Source organism: Anopheles arabiensis, chromosome 2, assembly GCF_016920715.1.
Source record: "Anopheles arabiensis isolate DONGOLA chromosome 2, AaraD3, whole genome shotgun sequence".
In the NCBI taxonomy this organism is placed as follows: Eukaryota; Metazoa; Arthropoda; class Insecta; order Diptera; family Culicidae; genus Anopheles; species Anopheles arabiensis.
In genome coordinates, this window is record NC_053517.1 from 82,294,267 (window position 1) to 82,309,229 (window position 14,963).

General features: G+C 48.7%; 7 protein-coding genes across 11 annotated transcripts in view; 2 read left to right on the forward strand and 5 right to left on the reverse strand.

The window, feature by feature from the left end:
* Nucleotides 1–6: 6 nt before the first annotated feature.
* Nucleotides 7–1,016, reverse strand: LOC120897329 (chymotrypsin-like). Its single transcript, XM_040302138.1, has 2 exons — nt 530–1,016; nt 7–470 (listed from the first exon to the last, which is right to left on the reverse strand). The coding sequence occupies exons 1-2, from the start codon at nt 981–983 to the stop codon at nt 55–57; spliced, it is 870 nt and encodes a 289-aa protein (XP_040158072.1). The 5' UTR covers nt 984–1,016; the 3' UTR covers nt 7–54.
* Nucleotides 1,017–2,298: 1,282 nt separating this feature from the next.
* On the forward strand, nt 2,299–3,495 carry LOC120897327 (collagenase-like). Its single transcript, XM_040302136.1, has 3 exons — nt 2,299–2,659; nt 2,735–2,886; nt 3,006–3,495. Exons 1-3 carry the CDS (start codon nt 2,334–2,336, stop codon nt 3,443–3,445), a joined length of 918 nt encoding a protein of 305 aa, XP_040158070.1. The 5' UTR covers nt 2,299–2,333; the 3' UTR covers nt 3,446–3,495.
* On the reverse strand, nt 3,465–7,501 carry LOC120894461 (transmembrane protease serine 9-like). Its single transcript, XM_040297060.1, has 8 exons — nt 7,155–7,501; nt 6,689–7,085; nt 6,442–6,614; nt 5,156–5,552; nt 4,915–5,090; nt 4,076–4,602; nt 3,763–4,004; nt 3,465–3,703 (listed from the first exon to the last, which is right to left on the reverse strand). Exons 1-8 carry the CDS (start codon nt 7,478–7,480, stop codon nt 3,527–3,529), a joined length of 2,415 nt encoding a protein of 804 aa, XP_040152994.1. The 5' UTR covers nt 7,481–7,501; the 3' UTR covers nt 3,465–3,526.
* LOC120897328 (collagenase-like) lies at nt 4,837–5,985 on the reverse strand. The gene is made up of 3 exons (XM_040302137.1): nt 5,620–5,985; nt 5,156–5,552; nt 4,837–5,090 (listed from the first exon to the last, which is right to left on the reverse strand). The coding sequence occupies exons 1-3, from the start codon at nt 5,928–5,930 to the stop codon at nt 4,911–4,913; spliced, it is 888 nt and encodes a 295-aa protein (XP_040158071.1). The 5' UTR covers nt 5,931–5,985; the 3' UTR covers nt 4,837–4,910.
* Nucleotides 7,502–7,815: 314 nt separating the features above from the next.
* On the reverse strand, nt 7,816–8,891 carry LOC120897331 (collagenase-like). The gene is made up of 3 exons (XM_040302139.1): nt 8,599–8,891; nt 8,120–8,528; nt 7,816–8,045 (listed from the first exon to the last, which is right to left on the reverse strand). Exons 1-3 carry the CDS (start codon nt 8,835–8,837, stop codon nt 7,866–7,868), a joined length of 828 nt encoding a protein of 275 aa, XP_040158073.1. The 5' UTR covers nt 8,838–8,891; the 3' UTR covers nt 7,816–7,865.
* Nucleotides 8,892–8,999: 108 nt separating this feature from the next.
* On the reverse strand, nt 9,000–10,124 carry LOC120895694 (chymotrypsin-like). The gene is made up of 3 exons (XM_040299254.1): nt 9,885–10,124; nt 9,415–9,811; nt 9,000–9,354 (listed from the first exon to the last, which is right to left on the reverse strand). The coding sequence occupies exons 1-3, from the start codon at nt 10,112–10,114 to the stop codon at nt 9,175–9,177; spliced, it is 807 nt and encodes a 268-aa protein (XP_040155188.1). The 5' UTR covers nt 10,115–10,124; the 3' UTR covers nt 9,000–9,174.
* Nucleotides 10,125–13,083: 2,959 nt separating this feature from the next.
* The window catches only part of LOC120896295 (prominin-like protein), a 44,558-nt gene continuing 42,678 nt past the window's right edge, over nt 13,084–14,963 (forward strand). For all 5 annotated transcript variants that reach the window (XR_005738417.1, XM_040300303.1, XM_040300332.1 and 2 more), the window contains exon 1: nt 13,084–13,943. The gene's annotated coding sequence lies outside the window, so the exon portion shown is untranslated. The remainder of the gene's footprint in view (nt 13,944–14,963) is intronic.

Consider the following 14,963-nt stretch of genomic DNA (forward strand, 5'->3'; position numbering starts at 1 on the left):
ATGAGATCAGTGTGGTGCAGTTGGTAGCACGATAAGCCCATCTTTATTCCCTCTTTACGGTCGGATCAGCGTGTCGGTGTTAAGCTCGAGCCAGTTCATGTACTCGGTCAGCCGTACGTGGACGGCAGGACGGCCCCGCTCGCAGCGCGAAGCCGTAAACACGTGGATGCCGATCAGGAAGGTTTCCCCGTTCTCGGTGACGGTAACCGGTGCGCCCTGGTCACCAACGCACGGTGCCCCACCATCGGTCGCGGTGCAGATGTGCGTGCTGCGGATGTTGGTCAGCAGGAAGGACAGCTCGCAGCTCAGGTTCGTGATGACGGGGCTGCGGATGAAGCGCAGGTTCGGCATCGGCAGCGGTTCGCCCGTGTTGGTGCCGGTTTCACCCCAGCCCGAGATCGTCGTGACGTAGTTGTTGAACGAGTGGCCAATGTACATGCGGCGCGGCAGGTTGATGATTTGGATTTGATCTGCAATAACGAGCGGAAGAGTCAGGGACTGTTCCACGATTCCAAGGCCTGTCGCTTACCATTCCAGCGGGGCTGACGCGACAGGGTCAGGATCGCGATGTCATCTCGCTCCAGGAACGAGCTGTAATCCGGATGTACGCGTACGTGCGCCACCGGCACAAAATCGGACGTCGTCGCAATCGTGCTCGCACCCAGCATCGCCGTAATCGAGCTCTGGCCGTTCACGCAGGATGCAGCCGTTAGGACGTGGGTCGGCGAAATCAGCGCACCACCGCAGAAGCTCGTACCGGACGCAAGCGACACGAGCAGCCCAACTGCCCACGGAGCATCGGTCGGACTAGCGATCTGGCCATTGTTGATGCGACGATCGGGCACCGCGTCCGCCTTGGGGTCGTAAAACCGACTCACCTTGCTCCAGTCGACGTCCTGCGCCGAGCGGATCTCACGACTCGAAGTCGCCACCAGCAGCAGGCTGCTAGTTGCGAGCAGCACCAGTGCACAATACTTTACCATCCTGTCTGTACTAGCAGTGAACGTACAATGAGGTGTGGTTCGAAGGAAACTGTACGTTTTTTAGTCCCTACACAAAGAACGCCCCGTTAGTGAAGGGTCAAGGCAATGGAGGCTCATTAATGTGGAGGAGAAGTCATGGGGGACGTTGCAAATCGGTGTTTTTTCTCCGCAAAAGCTGCTTATCAATCGTGATTGGTCAGAAAAGAGATTTGCTGCGTGTTTTGTCGACAATATCAATACGTATCGGAAAGTTATGGGGCGTACTGGCTGACGGAGGCCTGTGCTTGACAAAAAATGGGACAGGTGTGCCTTCCAATTTCCCCCCAGCAAGGGAATGTGGATTTAGCGATAAGTTTTGCGCTGGTTGTTGTTGATGCGCTTCTTGGCAGTTCTTTCCTTTTGTTTTGAGTTTTTACTGGGTACCTATTTTTTTATGTTGAAAATCATATCAGATTAGCGCATTGGAGTATTTGAAGTCATCTAAATGACGTCTCTTTGATTTGATTAAAGAATGGATTTGAAGCCACATTGTTGAGAGAAACTGTACTTTGCTCAGTAATTTTTCAAGAATTTTGTTAAAACCTGTGTTTTTAATACTAATATTAATGCTGTATCAGCACTGGAGTTGTTTATTTTTTTCTAGAGAAATATTCAATGTACAACAGTTGTTCAAGTAAGAAAAAGACGATTAAAATATTTCAAAGTCAACTTAATCATTCATGGGGTAGGAAAGCTTAACGTCATCCTCATAAAAGTAGTCTACGGCATTCAGAGATAAAGTAAGTTATATCGTTGATGATAACTTTAAATCAGAGTGGGCCAAGGATAATATCTAGCAGGATCTCTGTTTGATTTGGAAAAGGTATTGAACATGGTGCTCCAATATGTACAGAAATATTGCTATTCAAAAAATAGCTGAAGCGTCATTCAATGCATACCATGATTCTAGTTCCTTGGACATAAACGTAATGATAATTCGAGTTCATATATTTATCTCATTAAGTACATATCAATAATCAGCTCAAGCTGAGCTTCAGGTTGGCCTGCTTTATTTAAATATCCTAACGTATTCGCATATCCTAACGTAATATATTCGCGACTTAACTTTACGATGCAACTCAGATAAGCAGCCCTCCAGAGTGATTACAGTTCTGCATAAACCCCAATTGACGTGCAAAACGAGAGTGCAATCGCTCATAATCTTATCAGCAAAAATTAGAAAGAATAAAAACCAAAAAAAAACACTAAACCTGCAACAGCCGTCGTGTTTAAACCATACCGAACAATCCCATTCCACGCTAGTTGCATTGCAAAAGTCATCCAAACCCAATCAATACCTCTCCCGGAACAATGCGTGCGTTGTGGCGAGTGATTGCGCTTAGCGTGTGCCTCCTGCTGCCTGCCGTGATACAAGGCGCAAGTATATCAAGCCCGGAAGATATCGATTGGTCTAGCGTACGTTCTATACGAGAGAGGCCGAGCTATCGTGGTGCCGTTTCAAGCCTTTCGGAGGGACCCAACCGTTCGCAGCGCATCTTGAACGGTGTGACGGTAGCGCGCGGAGATATTCCTTATGCGGCCGCTATTCTAATTAGTGAGGAATTTGCCACCTACTTCTGTGGCGGTGTGCTGGTTTCTGAGTTGTTCGTGCTAACAGCTGCATCGTGTGTTGAGGGGTAAAATATATGGAATGTCGATCGTAGCAGTTGTTGCAATAAAACTGAATTGTTTTTTTTTTCCTTTTCTTTCAGAGATCGTGATCTTTCCATTACGGTGCTGCTCGATGCTGCCCAAATCAACACCGCTGGGGAGTTCATCGCGGTGTCGGAGATCATTGTACACCCGGCCCCGTCCGACAACGACATTGCTCTACTTCGGCTAAACCGTGCCGTGAGACTTAATGGTGAGTAGAAAGTCCTTAACAATCTTTCAATGTCTTTCGATTTCTTTTGAACTCCCTGTGAGATTTTTACTTTGCAAGATCATGTACACTTCTGCTAAACAAAACCGTCCTCTTCCCAGACAATATCCGCCCGGTGACACTGCCCAACCGCCGACAACGTACGATGACGTTCGTCAACCAGCTGGCATCGATCTCGGGCTGGGGTCGTACCGCTTCCAACACAAACGAGGCACTACCTCTCAACAATCTGCGCCTGGTGCGCAATCACGTCATGAGCAACTTCAACTGTGGCGTCTCGTTCCCGTTCACCATTACCGATCAACATATCTGCATCACGGGCGACAGTGGCAGTGCCTGTGCGGGTGACGAAGGTGGTCCACTGACCACGGTTGACGTCGTAACGGGACGTACGTTCCTGATCGGGCTGTACTCGTTCACCTCGTTCCTGGGGTGCGGCATGGGACGCCCAACCGTGCACACGCGCATTACGGAGTATCTGGATTGGATTGAAGCGAACTCCGACGTGGTGATACTGGACAACTGGGACACGGTAGCATAAGCATAGGCAAGGACGGTAGATCAAATAAAATTTATTCGCAAACGCAAAAACATTTTGTACTTCTTGCTCCGTGTCTTTAGGTTACGCTCGAATGCTCGCTCCAGTGTAGATCTCAATCCAGTTGAGATAGTCGGTGACGCGCGTATGAACCGCCGGCCAGCTGCGTGTGCATCCCCGCGAGTACGTGTACGAATGAATGGCGATCACGGTCGACTGTCCGTCCTCCTCCACGATCGTTACTGGACCACCTTCATCACCCTGTAAGAAAGATTGTATGTTAAATTTCTGAATCAAACTCGCTTGCTTAGTCATCTTACCACACAGGGTGCTCCACCATCCGATGAGGTGCAAACATTGGAAGATCTCAGATAAAGTGGGAAGCTGATCGTGCAGCTAAAGTTGGAGATCACCTGCGAGCGCACCGAACGAAGCTGCTGCATTGGTAGTGCCTCGCCAGTGTTGGAAGCCGTCTCACCCCAGCCACTGATGGTGGTCCAAACGTTCGTAAACGATTCACCCACCTGTGACCGGCGGGGAAGACGTGCCAGTTGAATTTGATCTGCAAAGCGACAACAAGAACGAGGTCTTTAATTCTCCATTGAATTGTGTCTTACAGAAAACTCCAATTACCGTTAAACCGTGGCATGCGGGAAAGGGTCAGAATGGCGAGATCGTTCGCCTGGAAGAAGGAACTGTAGTCCGGATGGACCCGCACATGACTCACGACGACAAAGTCCTGCGCGCGCGTAATATCACTCGCACCCAGCAGCACCGTAATGGACGTCTGGCCTTCGACACACGTCGCCGAGGTGAGGACGTGCGTGCGAGACACCAGTACACCTCCGCAGAAGTATGTTCCCTGCTCGACCGACACCAGCACACCGACAATGTACGGCACGTCGGTCGGACCGACGACGACACCGTTGTTGATGCGACCAGTGCGCTCCGGAGCAGGGTCCGCCCGTTCCAAATACCGTTCGACGAAGCTGGCCGCCCGCTTAGCCTTGAACAAAGGGCTTTCCTGTACCGGACGCACCTCAGCCCAGTTGATATCTTCCAGACGTGTAATCGTTCCCTCGCCGGAGACGCAGGCAACGACGCTGACGATCGTCAGCCCCAGTAGGGCAACTGCTGATAGGAATCGCATCGTTCGCTGGCTGATTGACTGAAGCGGGATTAGCAGGTGGCGGGAGTATATATGCAGGTCCCACCGTTTGCTAATCTTATCAACAGAAACCCGGGTGGGAACTGTTGCAATTGAGCTGAAGCAGTAGACCACGAAAAGAGGCAACCGAAAAGAAGCGTAGCTTCCAGAAACAAATCGCCTTACGATGGGTGACGTATTTCTAACGAGTCTTCGGCAACAGCAACGCTTAACAACAGGTGTATCGTATGATTGATAACAGGCGGGGACGCTTTATTTTGGTTGTAGCATTCATTACAAACGGTTCAACAAGAGAGTTTCTTACGGCTCTACAACGACGTCCGAGTTCTGCTGGATCCAGTCCAGATACTCCGTGATGCGTGTGTGCACCGATGGCCGGCCACGATCACATCCAAACAGCCCTGAGAAGTGGAACGAATGGATCCCAATCAGGAAGGTACGCCCACTTTCGGTAACCGTTACTGGACCACCTTCGTCGCCCTGCGAATGGAAGCAAAAGTACAATAGTACCTAGAAATCTTAGAAAACTACGCTCGATTACTTACATTGCACGCTCCTCCGTTGTCCGTCGCGGTACAGATGTGCGTGCCACGGATAAACGTATGCGACAGCCCGCAGCGGAAGTTAGACGTCACCGCATCGGTGGCGAACTGCAGATTCATGATCGGGATGGGCTCATTGTCACGGCGTCCCGAGTTACCCCAGCCGGCCGTCGTCGCTGCCCAGCTGTTAAAGTCATTGCCGATCTGGCTGCGGCGCGGTAGTGCAACCGGCTGGATCGTGTCGCGAATTGGAGCCTCATGCGCAAGCGTAAGAATCGCAATATCGTCCCGGTTGAAGAACGAGCTGTAGTTCGGGTGGGACAGTATGTTCGACACACCAATGAACTCCTCCACGCTCTTCATATCCGACGCACCGAGCAGCACGGTCAGGGTGTTGGAGCTATAAAGCAGGAGTTAAAGAGTGAGCATAATGAGGTCTCTTTGCGCCTGTAATGACTTTTGCTTACCCCGAAATGCACACGGCGGCAGTGAGAACATGTCGACGCGAGATCAGCACACCACTGCAGAAGCTGTGTGCCGAGGAGCCCGAGATCAGGACGCCCGCTGCCCACGGGAACTGCGTTGGAGAAGCAATCTGTCCGTCGGCAATGCGTGCGGAGCGGACCTCATCGTCCGTTAGCGGAGGCAGGCCTTGCTTGGCACGAACGGCGTCAGTTTGGTGCAGAGTACGAACCAGCGTCCAATCGATCATACGAGGATCTACGCCGATCGCGTGCACTGTGCAGAACGCAGCGAGAAGTAGCGCTAGTAGTCTCATGATTGAAGCAAAGTCGTTTGCTGAGAGATTGACACAGGAGACAACTGACCGACTGACATCCTGTCACGGCTCAATTTATGGCCATTTGACACGTAACGGATAGGGGGAGTGTTATCGATTTGATAGCGTCACCGTGATTGATAAGGTAGCTGCTGCGTAGCAGCTACTTGTTTTTGTCAGTAAAAAGCTTGACTTCTGATAAGATTTGGGAGTTTATCAAAGTATTTCGTTCAAGCTCTTTTTAAAGTTGCATGCAAGATTTTGACCACCTTCCCAAGATAACTAAAATTTTCAGTGCTCCTCAACCTAAGTTTACACAACACTTTTTTGCAAAATCGATACCTGTCCCAGCTCGAGCTCAATAGTACTTGTAGCCTATCGAGTTACGAGAGTACACTAACCTTTATTTCTCTAAACAGTGACACTAACTTTTGTACATTGATACGCTCAGACCTTGATTGAGTCCAGCCAAAAAGCGGGGTAGTAAAATCGAGGCGAGCAGCTTCCTTACTGAATGGTCACATCGGTGTTGTCCTGGATCCAGCCCAGATACTCCGTGATGCGCGTGTGCACTGCCGACCGGCCACGATCACATCCGAACAGCCCGGAGAAGTGGAACGAGTGAATGCCCACAAGGAACGTGCGGCCACTCTCGGTAACGGTCACTGGACCACCTTCATCGCCCTGCAAACACCAAAATAATCCAAAGTTTTAGTTGCAATTCAACACGGCAATCCACCTTCTATAAAAAAACTCACATTGCACGGTCCGCCATTGTCGGTCGAGGTGCAGATGTGCGTATCGCGGATGAACGTGTGCGACAGTCCGCAGACAAAGTTCGAGTTGACGGAATCGACCACAAAGTGCAGATTGGGGATGGGGATGGGTTCGTTCTCGCGACGCCCCGTATTGCCCCAGCCGGCCGTCGTCGCCGCCCAGTTGTTGAAGTTGTTGCCCGCATCGCTCCAGCGAGGCAGATCGATCGGCCGGATCGTGTTGCGGATCGGGGCCGGGCTCGACAGCGTCAGGATCGCGATGTCATCCCGGTTGAAGAACGAGCTGTAGTTCGGATGGGACAGGATGTTCGACACACCGATGAACTCCTCGACGCGGGTCATGTCCGAAGCACCGAGCAGGATCGTCAGCGTGTTGGAGCTGCAAACGAGAGAAACACTTTTCAATAATCACTTCAGCTCACGGTGGGTTCAAAATGTCACTGCTCACCCGGAAATGCACACGGCAGCGGTTAGGACGAAGCGTGGCGAAATCAGCACACCGCTGCAGAAGCTGTGCGAGGACGAACCGGAGATGAGCACACCGACCGCCCACGGGAACTGGGTGGCGGTCGCGATCTGTCCCTCGGAGATGCGCGACGATCGTACCTGGTCGTCCGTTAGGGGCGCCAGGCCCTGCTTGGCACGGATGGCATCGGTTTGGTGGAGCGTACGCACCACCGACCAGTCGACCGATCGTGGATCGACCGGGGTGGAGGATACCTGCCCCAGCAGCAGGAGCAGCGCGGTGGCAGCTAGCACGGTGAACTTCTTCATGGTTACCTTCACGCAGGACGGGAGATAACTGGGCAAGGGATCGCTGCTGGGTGTTCGGTTTTATAGGGCGGCTCGGCTTATCGGGTGGCCGACCCCACGCAAGTGCGCAAGTCAGCGCAGGGAGTCTCGATAAGATAGAACATTGCAAATCTGTTTTGGGCTACCGTGGGGGTTTTATGGCAGGAGATTGGTAAGGATTGGCGTTAAGGTGTTGTGTTATATGTGCTTGGTGCATTTTGCGAGTCACTGGTACGCGCTTTGGTTGACTAAAAGACCTGAACGTACAGAAGAATTCTTTCGGATATACTTTTCCTCAAGAAATAACACTCCAATGGTTTTAAAGTTTCATAAAAAATGGATCGGTGTACTTCAAACTCAAGTATATTTAAGGTCTAATCACTACATCAGTGTTCGCTTGGATCCAGTCGAGATACTCCGTCAGGCGCGTATGTACCGACGATCGTCCACGATCGCATCCGAACAGCCCGTCGTAGTGGAATGAGTGCACACCGATCAGGAACCTGTCGCCTCCTTCCGTCACCCAAACTGGGCCACCTTCATCACCCTGGTAAGAGCAAAAAAAACGGGCCAAAAGTAGCATTCAACCCTATCTCGCAAACCTCCAGCAGTTCGACTTACATTGCACGGGCCTCCGTTGTCGGTGGAGCTGCAGATATTCCCATCGCGGATGAAGCTGTGCGAAATGCCGCAGACAAAGTTGGACACAACCGACCCGGTGGCGAACTGCAGCTGCTGCAGCGGGATCGGCTCGTTGTCCCGATTGCCCGTGTTGCCCCAACCGGCGACTGTGGCGGACCAATCGTTGAACGTGAAGGCGGTATGGTAGCGACGTGGCAGATTGACCACCTGCACGTTCGGCGTCAGATCGGCGTCGCGGGATAGCTGCAGCAGTGCAATGTCGTCCCGGTTGAGTAGCGCACTGTAGCCCGGGTGGATGATGATGTGCGACGGGATGTTGAGCACCGGGATGATCTGCTCGATGCGCGTCATGTCGGATGCGCCCAGCAGTACGGTGAATGTGTTGGTGCTGGCAGTGTAAGTTTGGAAATCAAGCATTAGTGCAAGGGGAACTGTATTGTTGTTTGTTTGTCCCTTACCCAACGATACAGACCGCTGCAGTAAGCACAAAGCGACGTGAAATTAGCGCTCCAGCACAGAAGCTACGCTCGTTCGTTCCGGAGATGAGAATTCCCGCCATGAAGGGGAACTGGGTCGGCCCAGCCGCCTGTCCATTGCTGATGCGCGACGAAGGACCACGCAGCTCGATGGCCAGCGCACAAGACGCAAGCACAATCAGCAAACCTACGGCGCCATACGAAAGGCAGTGCTTTGCCATGATGAATCGCGATCGTTCGTTCGTCCGGAATGCACAAACTCAACTGAAGCTCCGTGTGTGAACTTCACTGCCTAGTTGGGTGGGATTTTCCCAAACAAAATGGAAGTTGTCATCATGAACCTCATTCGTGATCGGTCGTAAATTAAAAGATTGTAAGCGATGTGCGCAAATTATTTGCTATTTTCATTCGATTTATTACCACCCTCGCACCGGATAAGATAAAGGATTAAGCCTTGCCAATGACGTACGTAGGTCGTGCGCTCTTCCCACCCCCCACGTAGACAAGTCGAGGCCACAGTATCGTCGAGTTTTGGGGGGGGTCTTAAATCCACCCCAATCACGGCCTGATTACCGCGTCCGAGTTGGCTTCAATCCAGCTCAGATAGCTGCTGAGACGCACATGAACGGCGGACCGGCCACGATCGCACCCGAACAGTCCGCTGTAGTGGAACGAATGCATACCGATAACGATCGGTTGGCCTGCCTCCGTTATCGTTACCGGGCCTCCGTCATCACCCTGCAAGAACATGAGCGGTTCAGGTTGCTTGCTACATCTCAAAACTGTACTCCTACTTACATTGCAAGGACCTCCGATGTCGCCCGAGGTACAGATATGATCATCCCGGATAAAGTTGTGCGAAATGCCGCACACCGTGTTGCTGATGACGGGCGTCCGGATGGACTGCAGGTTTGGCGTCGGGATTGGCTCATTGTCCCGGTTGCCCGTATTGCCCCAGCCGCTGATCGTCGTGCCGAAGCCGTTGAACGTGTTGCCCATGTGGGACCAGCGGGGAAGGTTCGCTATCTGGATGTACTCGTTCAGCGGTGTGTCACGGTCCATCGTCAGGATGGCCAGATCGTCCCGGTTGAACAGCGAGCTGTAGTTGGGATGGATTAGTATGTTCGCGACACCGATGAACTGCTGGATGCGGGTCATATCCGATGCACCGAGTAGTACGGTTAGCGTCGGTCGGCTGAAATAGAGTCGAAGACGTAGCAAGGAATGAACTATGTGTTGGGCAAGGTATCAAACGACGCCAGACTCACTTGGACACACAGCTTGCGGTGGTGAGAACGTGACGGGGAGAAATCAAAATACCAGCACAGAACGAATGGGAAGACGAGCCGGATATGAGTATGCCGACGATGAACGGAACGGCTCGTGGATCGGTCAGCTCACCACCGCTGATACGGGCGTTGGGACGCGTCTCCGACACGGTGCCGATGGCCATCGCACCACCGGCAACGAACGCGCACAGCACTAGCAACTTGAACATGGTCGGTAAAGTGTTGATCGAGCACTGAGGGGAAGCTTGCCCTCAACGGATCTCACATCGGTGGTAAGGTTATCCGTGCGTTTGGTGATAAGGCGATGTTAAGTTATCGAATGATAAGATGGTGTAGACGGCAATTGGGGGTGTATTTTAAGCAGGATTATTTGGACACACAATTCAGTGTGATTTGCGCATAACCTGAATGCAGTTCAATTTGTTGGATTTAAATACGCAGCGTGTCATTCAAGTTCTTCTATCTATTTTTTGCCAGATAGACACAAGGGATTTTGACAGCTTTGACTTTGAATTTATTAGCCAGCGATGATAGATCTGAATATAGAACATACTAAAATTTCAAACTTAGTCTCTAACAACACGTTGATCAATTTTCAATCACAAAATAATCAAAAGTCTAATCTTCAATGTTTATGTACGTAGATAGCCAAGTCCAAGCCAGCAGAGGCAGTTGGATCTAGTACGCCTGAGATAAGAGGTCATCGAAGCTTGATGTTTTATGCATTAGAGATAAAGATAAAATTCAATGTATTTTAAGCTGCCTGTTGTGAATTATGGATACTTGAATTTTAATGTTGATAGTTCGTATGCCAAAACAGTACAATTTTCTTCAACAATTGTCAAATGCAAAAACAATCGTAAAATGCTAAAAATATGAAATTACTCAAAAGATGCAAATAACGGATTTTTTGCACCGTTTGTATTAAATAAGTAATTAAGTATACAAACAATCAAAACAAGTATTTATCGAATAACTTACGCAAAAATTTGAAATGCGCGAATGTCTCTGGAGCGCATTTTTAGCGTAACTCGTGAAAAGACTGTAAAGGATAAACAGGTTTAGTGACAGGGAACCTACATTATTGTTACCGTTTTGGAATCCCAATCCTCTAAATCCAAATTTGCTTAGACATGCAAGTTTTTACAGAAATAAGGTACTTTTGGCATTAAATAAGCGTTTTTGATTTAAGTCGACCTAACCCTTTTCTCCTATTTAATTTCTTGACGAGTCCTCACTACGTGGGGACGGTTCATATGAGGTTAGAACTTATGACGGGCATGTCATAAAGTAGCACGCGTAGACGACTGTAGTACGGCACCGGTATCATACAACTTTTGTTGAGGCGTAGGAGAAGTAGAGAAGGATTCGTCGATTCCGAATTGAGTAGGAAGCTGCTCAAGCCAAGCGATCGTTCATGGACAATACTATCACAGGAGATCAGGTGGTGAAATACATAGGATAATTACATAACACCACTTGATCAACGGGTTCTCGAAATAGCAGGAATCGCTATGGCAATTACTTACTTACTTACTTATCCGGCGCTACAACCGCTTTGCGGTCTTGGCCTGCCTCAGGAGTGTCCGATACCGCTCACGGTCTCGCGCCTTCGTCTGCCAGTCCGTTATCCCAGCCTTAATGGCGTACGCCTCCACGCCATCTTGCCACCTCAATTTGGGCCTACCACGCCTCCTCTGTCCTTGTGGACGGCCTGAAAAGACTTTACGGGCTGGGTCGTCCGTTTCCATGCGCACAACATGGCCAGCCCACCGGAGCCTGGCGAGCTTTATACGCTGTACGACAGTGAGGTCGCCGTACATCTCGTATAGCTCGTCATTATAGCGGCCTCCATTGTCCTTCCACACATACGGGACCAAGTATCCTTCTGAGCATCTTCCTCTCGAACGCGGCTAAGAGGGTTTCGTCAGATTTGGACAGTGTCCATGTCGCTATGGCAATTACCATTTTCAATTACCATGTTCAAACAATTAAACAGTGATTAATGATTTTTTTTTTCAATGAATTATTCCATCATTTAACTTGCTTTTATAGAATTGTTTATTGATAGCAAGAGTATCTGTCGCAAAATTTCGAGAGGAAAGTGAAATAGTAATATTTTTAACATTGGTTGTAAACAAAGTTCAAAATTTATTACTGGCTTTTATGAATTCTTGCGACTGAATGCCGCTCATCTCGCCTGTCCCTATGTATATATGTGTTAAGACAAGCTCACGCCATGTAACGTGCCTGTCGTTGTGCCTGTCCCTATGTATATATGTGTTTAGACCAGCCCACGCCATCTAACGTGAACTATCTGTAACGCTGCTGGATCGGGTTGGCCCATCCATGCTAATAACGCAGTTTGCAGACAAATAATTTGACAGTATCTCTATCATTTCTTTAGACAGGTCCAGTCAGTATTTGTTCTTGATTGAACATGATTTTTGGATTGGTCCCTTGGTGCTTTTCATGCAAGAAGAACCTACGTCGTTAGGAATTGTTGTTCGGCAAAAGATAGCCGATTCTTATTTAATTGTTGAAACACATTTCTATTGGTAGGGGAGAGATTCGCAAACGAATCTAAAAACAGTCGAGTGTTTTGGGGTCTGTTTGAATCAGAATCCACCCTCCTCTGGGCAGGTTGGGCTGTCCTTTCAATCTTTTATCTTGTGAGCTACAGTCGCAACTCAATAATTGAACGCATTTGGCTTTCTTTTTGGTTGGCTGCTCGATAAATAATGGAAAGATCATCATAAAATCATTCCATTTGCATGGAAAACGAAAACTAATCAATATAGAACAATGTCATACCCTGTTTAGATAAATTCCTATGCTTTCGTACTCGAAGTTCAATCAATGAGTTCTGTCTGTATTTAAAATGTCGCTAAAATAACGTTACAAAGTATTGTGAAAATGTTTAGCCAGACTGTCATTAATTTCTGTAGCTAACGGTCAAATTGAAACTGCACGAAAAAATCAAACAAACTGCTCGAACACAGGGAACTGTAAGAAAAGAGACAGCTCTATTTCGGTCTATAGCTGACCCTTTTCCTCTATCGTCGTTTCCATGGGAGTGAAAATAAAAATACCACTGAGAGAACTGCTCTCTCTCTCTCACACGCTCTCGCTCTCACGCATCGTTCTCGCACTCTCGTGCACCGAAAAATGGTTATTTACTCTCGCGCAGTCACAGCGGACGGACGTGCGTGTGCGGTACGTGGTCCGTGTGTTCGCTCCGAATGTTTTGGCGTTAGAAAAGGCCACACCAGAAAGGTAACAGTGAAGGAGGTCGTGCAAAGAAGCTGAAACGATCCAGCGCAGCAATAGAACAGCGTGCGGTGGCGCCGGGCCAAAGCGGGGTGTGCATTTCAATTAGGGAAAGAAAAAGGAATCGTGCTGCTTTTTCCCCCGTGCACTGCGACGAAGAGTAGTGTGCCCGGTGAGGAGGAGTCGCCGCCCCGGTTGTATCTGTGATTGCTGTGTGAAGGATAGTGCAGTGTGCGTTATTTAACAGATTGGGTGATTTGGGCGATTAGCGAAAGTAATTGGTGCGATAACGCCCCGTGCGTGTGTGTGTGTGCGTCTGCAAAGTGTCCAGCGAAGTAGTGTGTGGGGGTAGTGTGGCAGGGGTGGTATCGTGGGCGGTGTATGTGCGTTTGTTGAGTGGTTTAATTGGCGTTCTGTGTGGTGCACACTCACACACCAACACAGAAGGTGAGCAGAGTTGAATGAAAAGTGCATCGAATCAGTGCAGAAAAGTCCGCTCGGTGAATATGTGAAGTGCGTTTTCCTTCCGAGCCATTTCTTCGCTGGAAGAGGCCCGTATTCCGTTCTTGTGGGCTTCTTTGTTTAGGGTGTGCAAAGCAGAAGGAGCGCGAAAGAGAAGGAGCGTTGGTGTGCGAAACGAGAGCGAGCGAGCGAGAGCGAACGCGCAGACACACGCACACCGCAGGAGAGCAAGAACACGAGCGAGAGAAGAAAGGAAGAAGAAGAAGAGAAGTCAGAAAAACAACATCAACAGCAGCCAACGACCGCGTGAGTTCTATTTATTTTTTCCTCCTTTTTTTAGTCCAAACTAGGAATAAAATGAATACTAGATCGCTTTTCGCGATTTGTTCGCACACAAAACGGAGGCTTTCCATTCCCAGTGCCTGTGTCTCAGTGCAGTTTGCATACACACTCAAACACACACACGCACACATACGCACGCACAACATGCGCATTTGACGGGTGACACACACTGTGCGTGGTGCATGCGGGCATCGACGTTCTTGCTTTCCTTAGAGTTGCTGTCCGCCTCTACCCATACAAGCATACACGCTTTTGCGGCAGCAGCAGCAGCATATACATACATACATCTATGCTTGGCAGGCAGACTGGGCAGCATAATAGATCTCGCGCATGAAACCGGTTTCCGTTCGGACTGGGAAAGCATATAGCAAACAAAAACAACCTCAACACCGCCGGAGTACATGTTGTCGACGGTGCGCCCTGTTCTTGAAGACAAGGCACCGTTGTGGGGTTTTTTTTCTTCTCTCTGAAAGTGAAACATTATAGAAAAAGAGATAGTTCATAAATTGATTCTCAGTCTTTTTTGTACTTCTTCCTGTGACCTCATTTTTTGGGGCATTGCCGAAGATAATGTTGTTCAGAACTTTTTCCCAAGCATTGGTGGCACATTGTTATTTATTTCTTAGTAAAAAATACATTTAAGGTCAATATTATGTATAAGAATTTGAGAAGTTGTGAGAGATAGTTGCAAAATTTACATTAAAAAATGTTGGTTTACCAAAGTAAAAAAAAAATAATAATAATACAAAATAAAATAATATAAATTTCTTTATTTTTATATATTCATCTCTCTTTTTTATCTATATAATGATAATATTATTTACACGTATATCTTTTATTGTTCATAGGTTATAATAGTTCATGTTTAAACATTTGCTTTCGAATATTTATGGTAGTATTAAATATTTTGTTAACTATTACACCTCTTTTTTTAATATTTTTGTTTCTGCCTGTTTGTGCCTTAAATTATCTTCAACAATGCCG

What these genes read in the sequence shown, in the direction of transcription:
- LOC120897329 (XM_040302138.1), bottom strand. Translation starts at nt 983, where the DNA reads ATGGTAAAGTATTGTGCACTGGTGCTGCTCGCAACTAGCAGCCTGCTG. An exon ending in GCGTCAGCCCCGCTGGAATG is followed by an intron (nt 471 to 529) that starts GTAAGCGACAGG and finishes TCGTTATTGCAG; the next exon opens with ATCAAATCCAAATCATCAAC.
- LOC120897327 (XM_040302136.1), top strand. Translation starts at nt 2,334, where the DNA reads ATGCGTGCGTTGTGGCGAGTGATTGCGCTTAGCGTGTGCCTCCTGCTG. An exon ending in GCTGCATCGTGTGTTGAGGG is followed by an intron (nt 2,660 to 2,734) that starts GTAAAATATATG and finishes CTTTTCTTTCAG; the next exon opens with AGATCGTGATCTTTCCATTA. An exon ending in CCGTGCCGTGAGACTTAATG is followed by an intron (nt 2,887 to 3,005) that starts GTGAGTAGAAAG and finishes TCCTCTTCCCAG; the next exon opens with ACAATATCCGCCCGGTGACA.
- LOC120894461 (XM_040297060.1), bottom strand. Translation starts at nt 7,480, where the DNA reads ATGAAGAAGTTCACCGTGCTAGCTGCCACCGCGCTGCTCCTGCTGCTG. An exon ending in AACACCGATGTGACCATTCA is followed by an intron (nt 5,553 to 6,441) that starts GTAAGGAAGCTG and finishes CCTGCTTTATAG; the next exon opens with CTCCAACACCCTGACCGTGC. An exon ending in TCGGACGTCGTTGTAGAGCC is followed by an intron (nt 4,603 to 4,914) that starts GTAAGAAACTCT and finishes TCAGTCAATCAG; the next exon opens with CCAGCGAACGATGCGATTCC.
- LOC120895694 (XM_040299254.1), bottom strand. Translation starts at nt 10,114, where the DNA reads ATGTTCAAGTTGCTAGTGCTGTGCGCGTTCGTTGCCGGTGGTGCGATG. An exon ending in ACCGCAAGCTGTGTGTCCAA is followed by an intron (nt 9,812 to 9,884) that starts GTGAGTCTGGCG and finishes ACTCTATTTCAG; the next exon opens with CCGACCGACGCTAACCGTAC. An exon ending in ACATCGGAGGTCCTTGCAAT is followed by an intron (nt 9,355 to 9,414) that starts GTAAGTAGGAGT and finishes ATGTTCTTGCAG; the next exon opens with GGTGATGACGGAGGCCCGGT.
- LOC120897331 (XM_040302139.1), bottom strand. Translation starts at nt 8,837, where the DNA reads ATGGCAAAGCACTGCCTTTCGTATGGCGCCGTAGGTTTGCTGATTGTG. An exon ending in GCAGCGGTCTGTATCGTTGG is followed by an intron (nt 8,529 to 8,598) that starts GTAAGGGACAAA and finishes TTACACTGCCAG; the next exon opens with CACCAACACATTCACCGTAC. An exon ending in ACAACGGAGGCCCGTGCAAT is followed by an intron (nt 8,046 to 8,119) that starts GTAAGTCGAACT and finishes TGCTCTTACCAG; the next exon opens with GGTGATGAAGGTGGCCCAGT.
- LOC120897328 (XM_040302137.1), bottom strand. Translation starts at nt 5,930, where the DNA reads ATGAGACTACTAGCGCTACTTCTCGCTGCGTTCTGCACAGTGCACGCG. An exon ending in GCCGCCGTGTGCATTTCGGG is followed by an intron (nt 5,553 to 5,619) that starts GTAAGCAAAAGT and finishes CCTGCTTTATAG; the next exon opens with CTCCAACACCCTGACCGTGC. An exon ending in ACAACGGAGGAGCGTGCAAT is followed by an intron (nt 5,091 to 5,155) that starts GTAAGTAATCGA and finishes TTCCATTCGCAG; the next exon opens with GGCGACGAAGGTGGTCCAGT.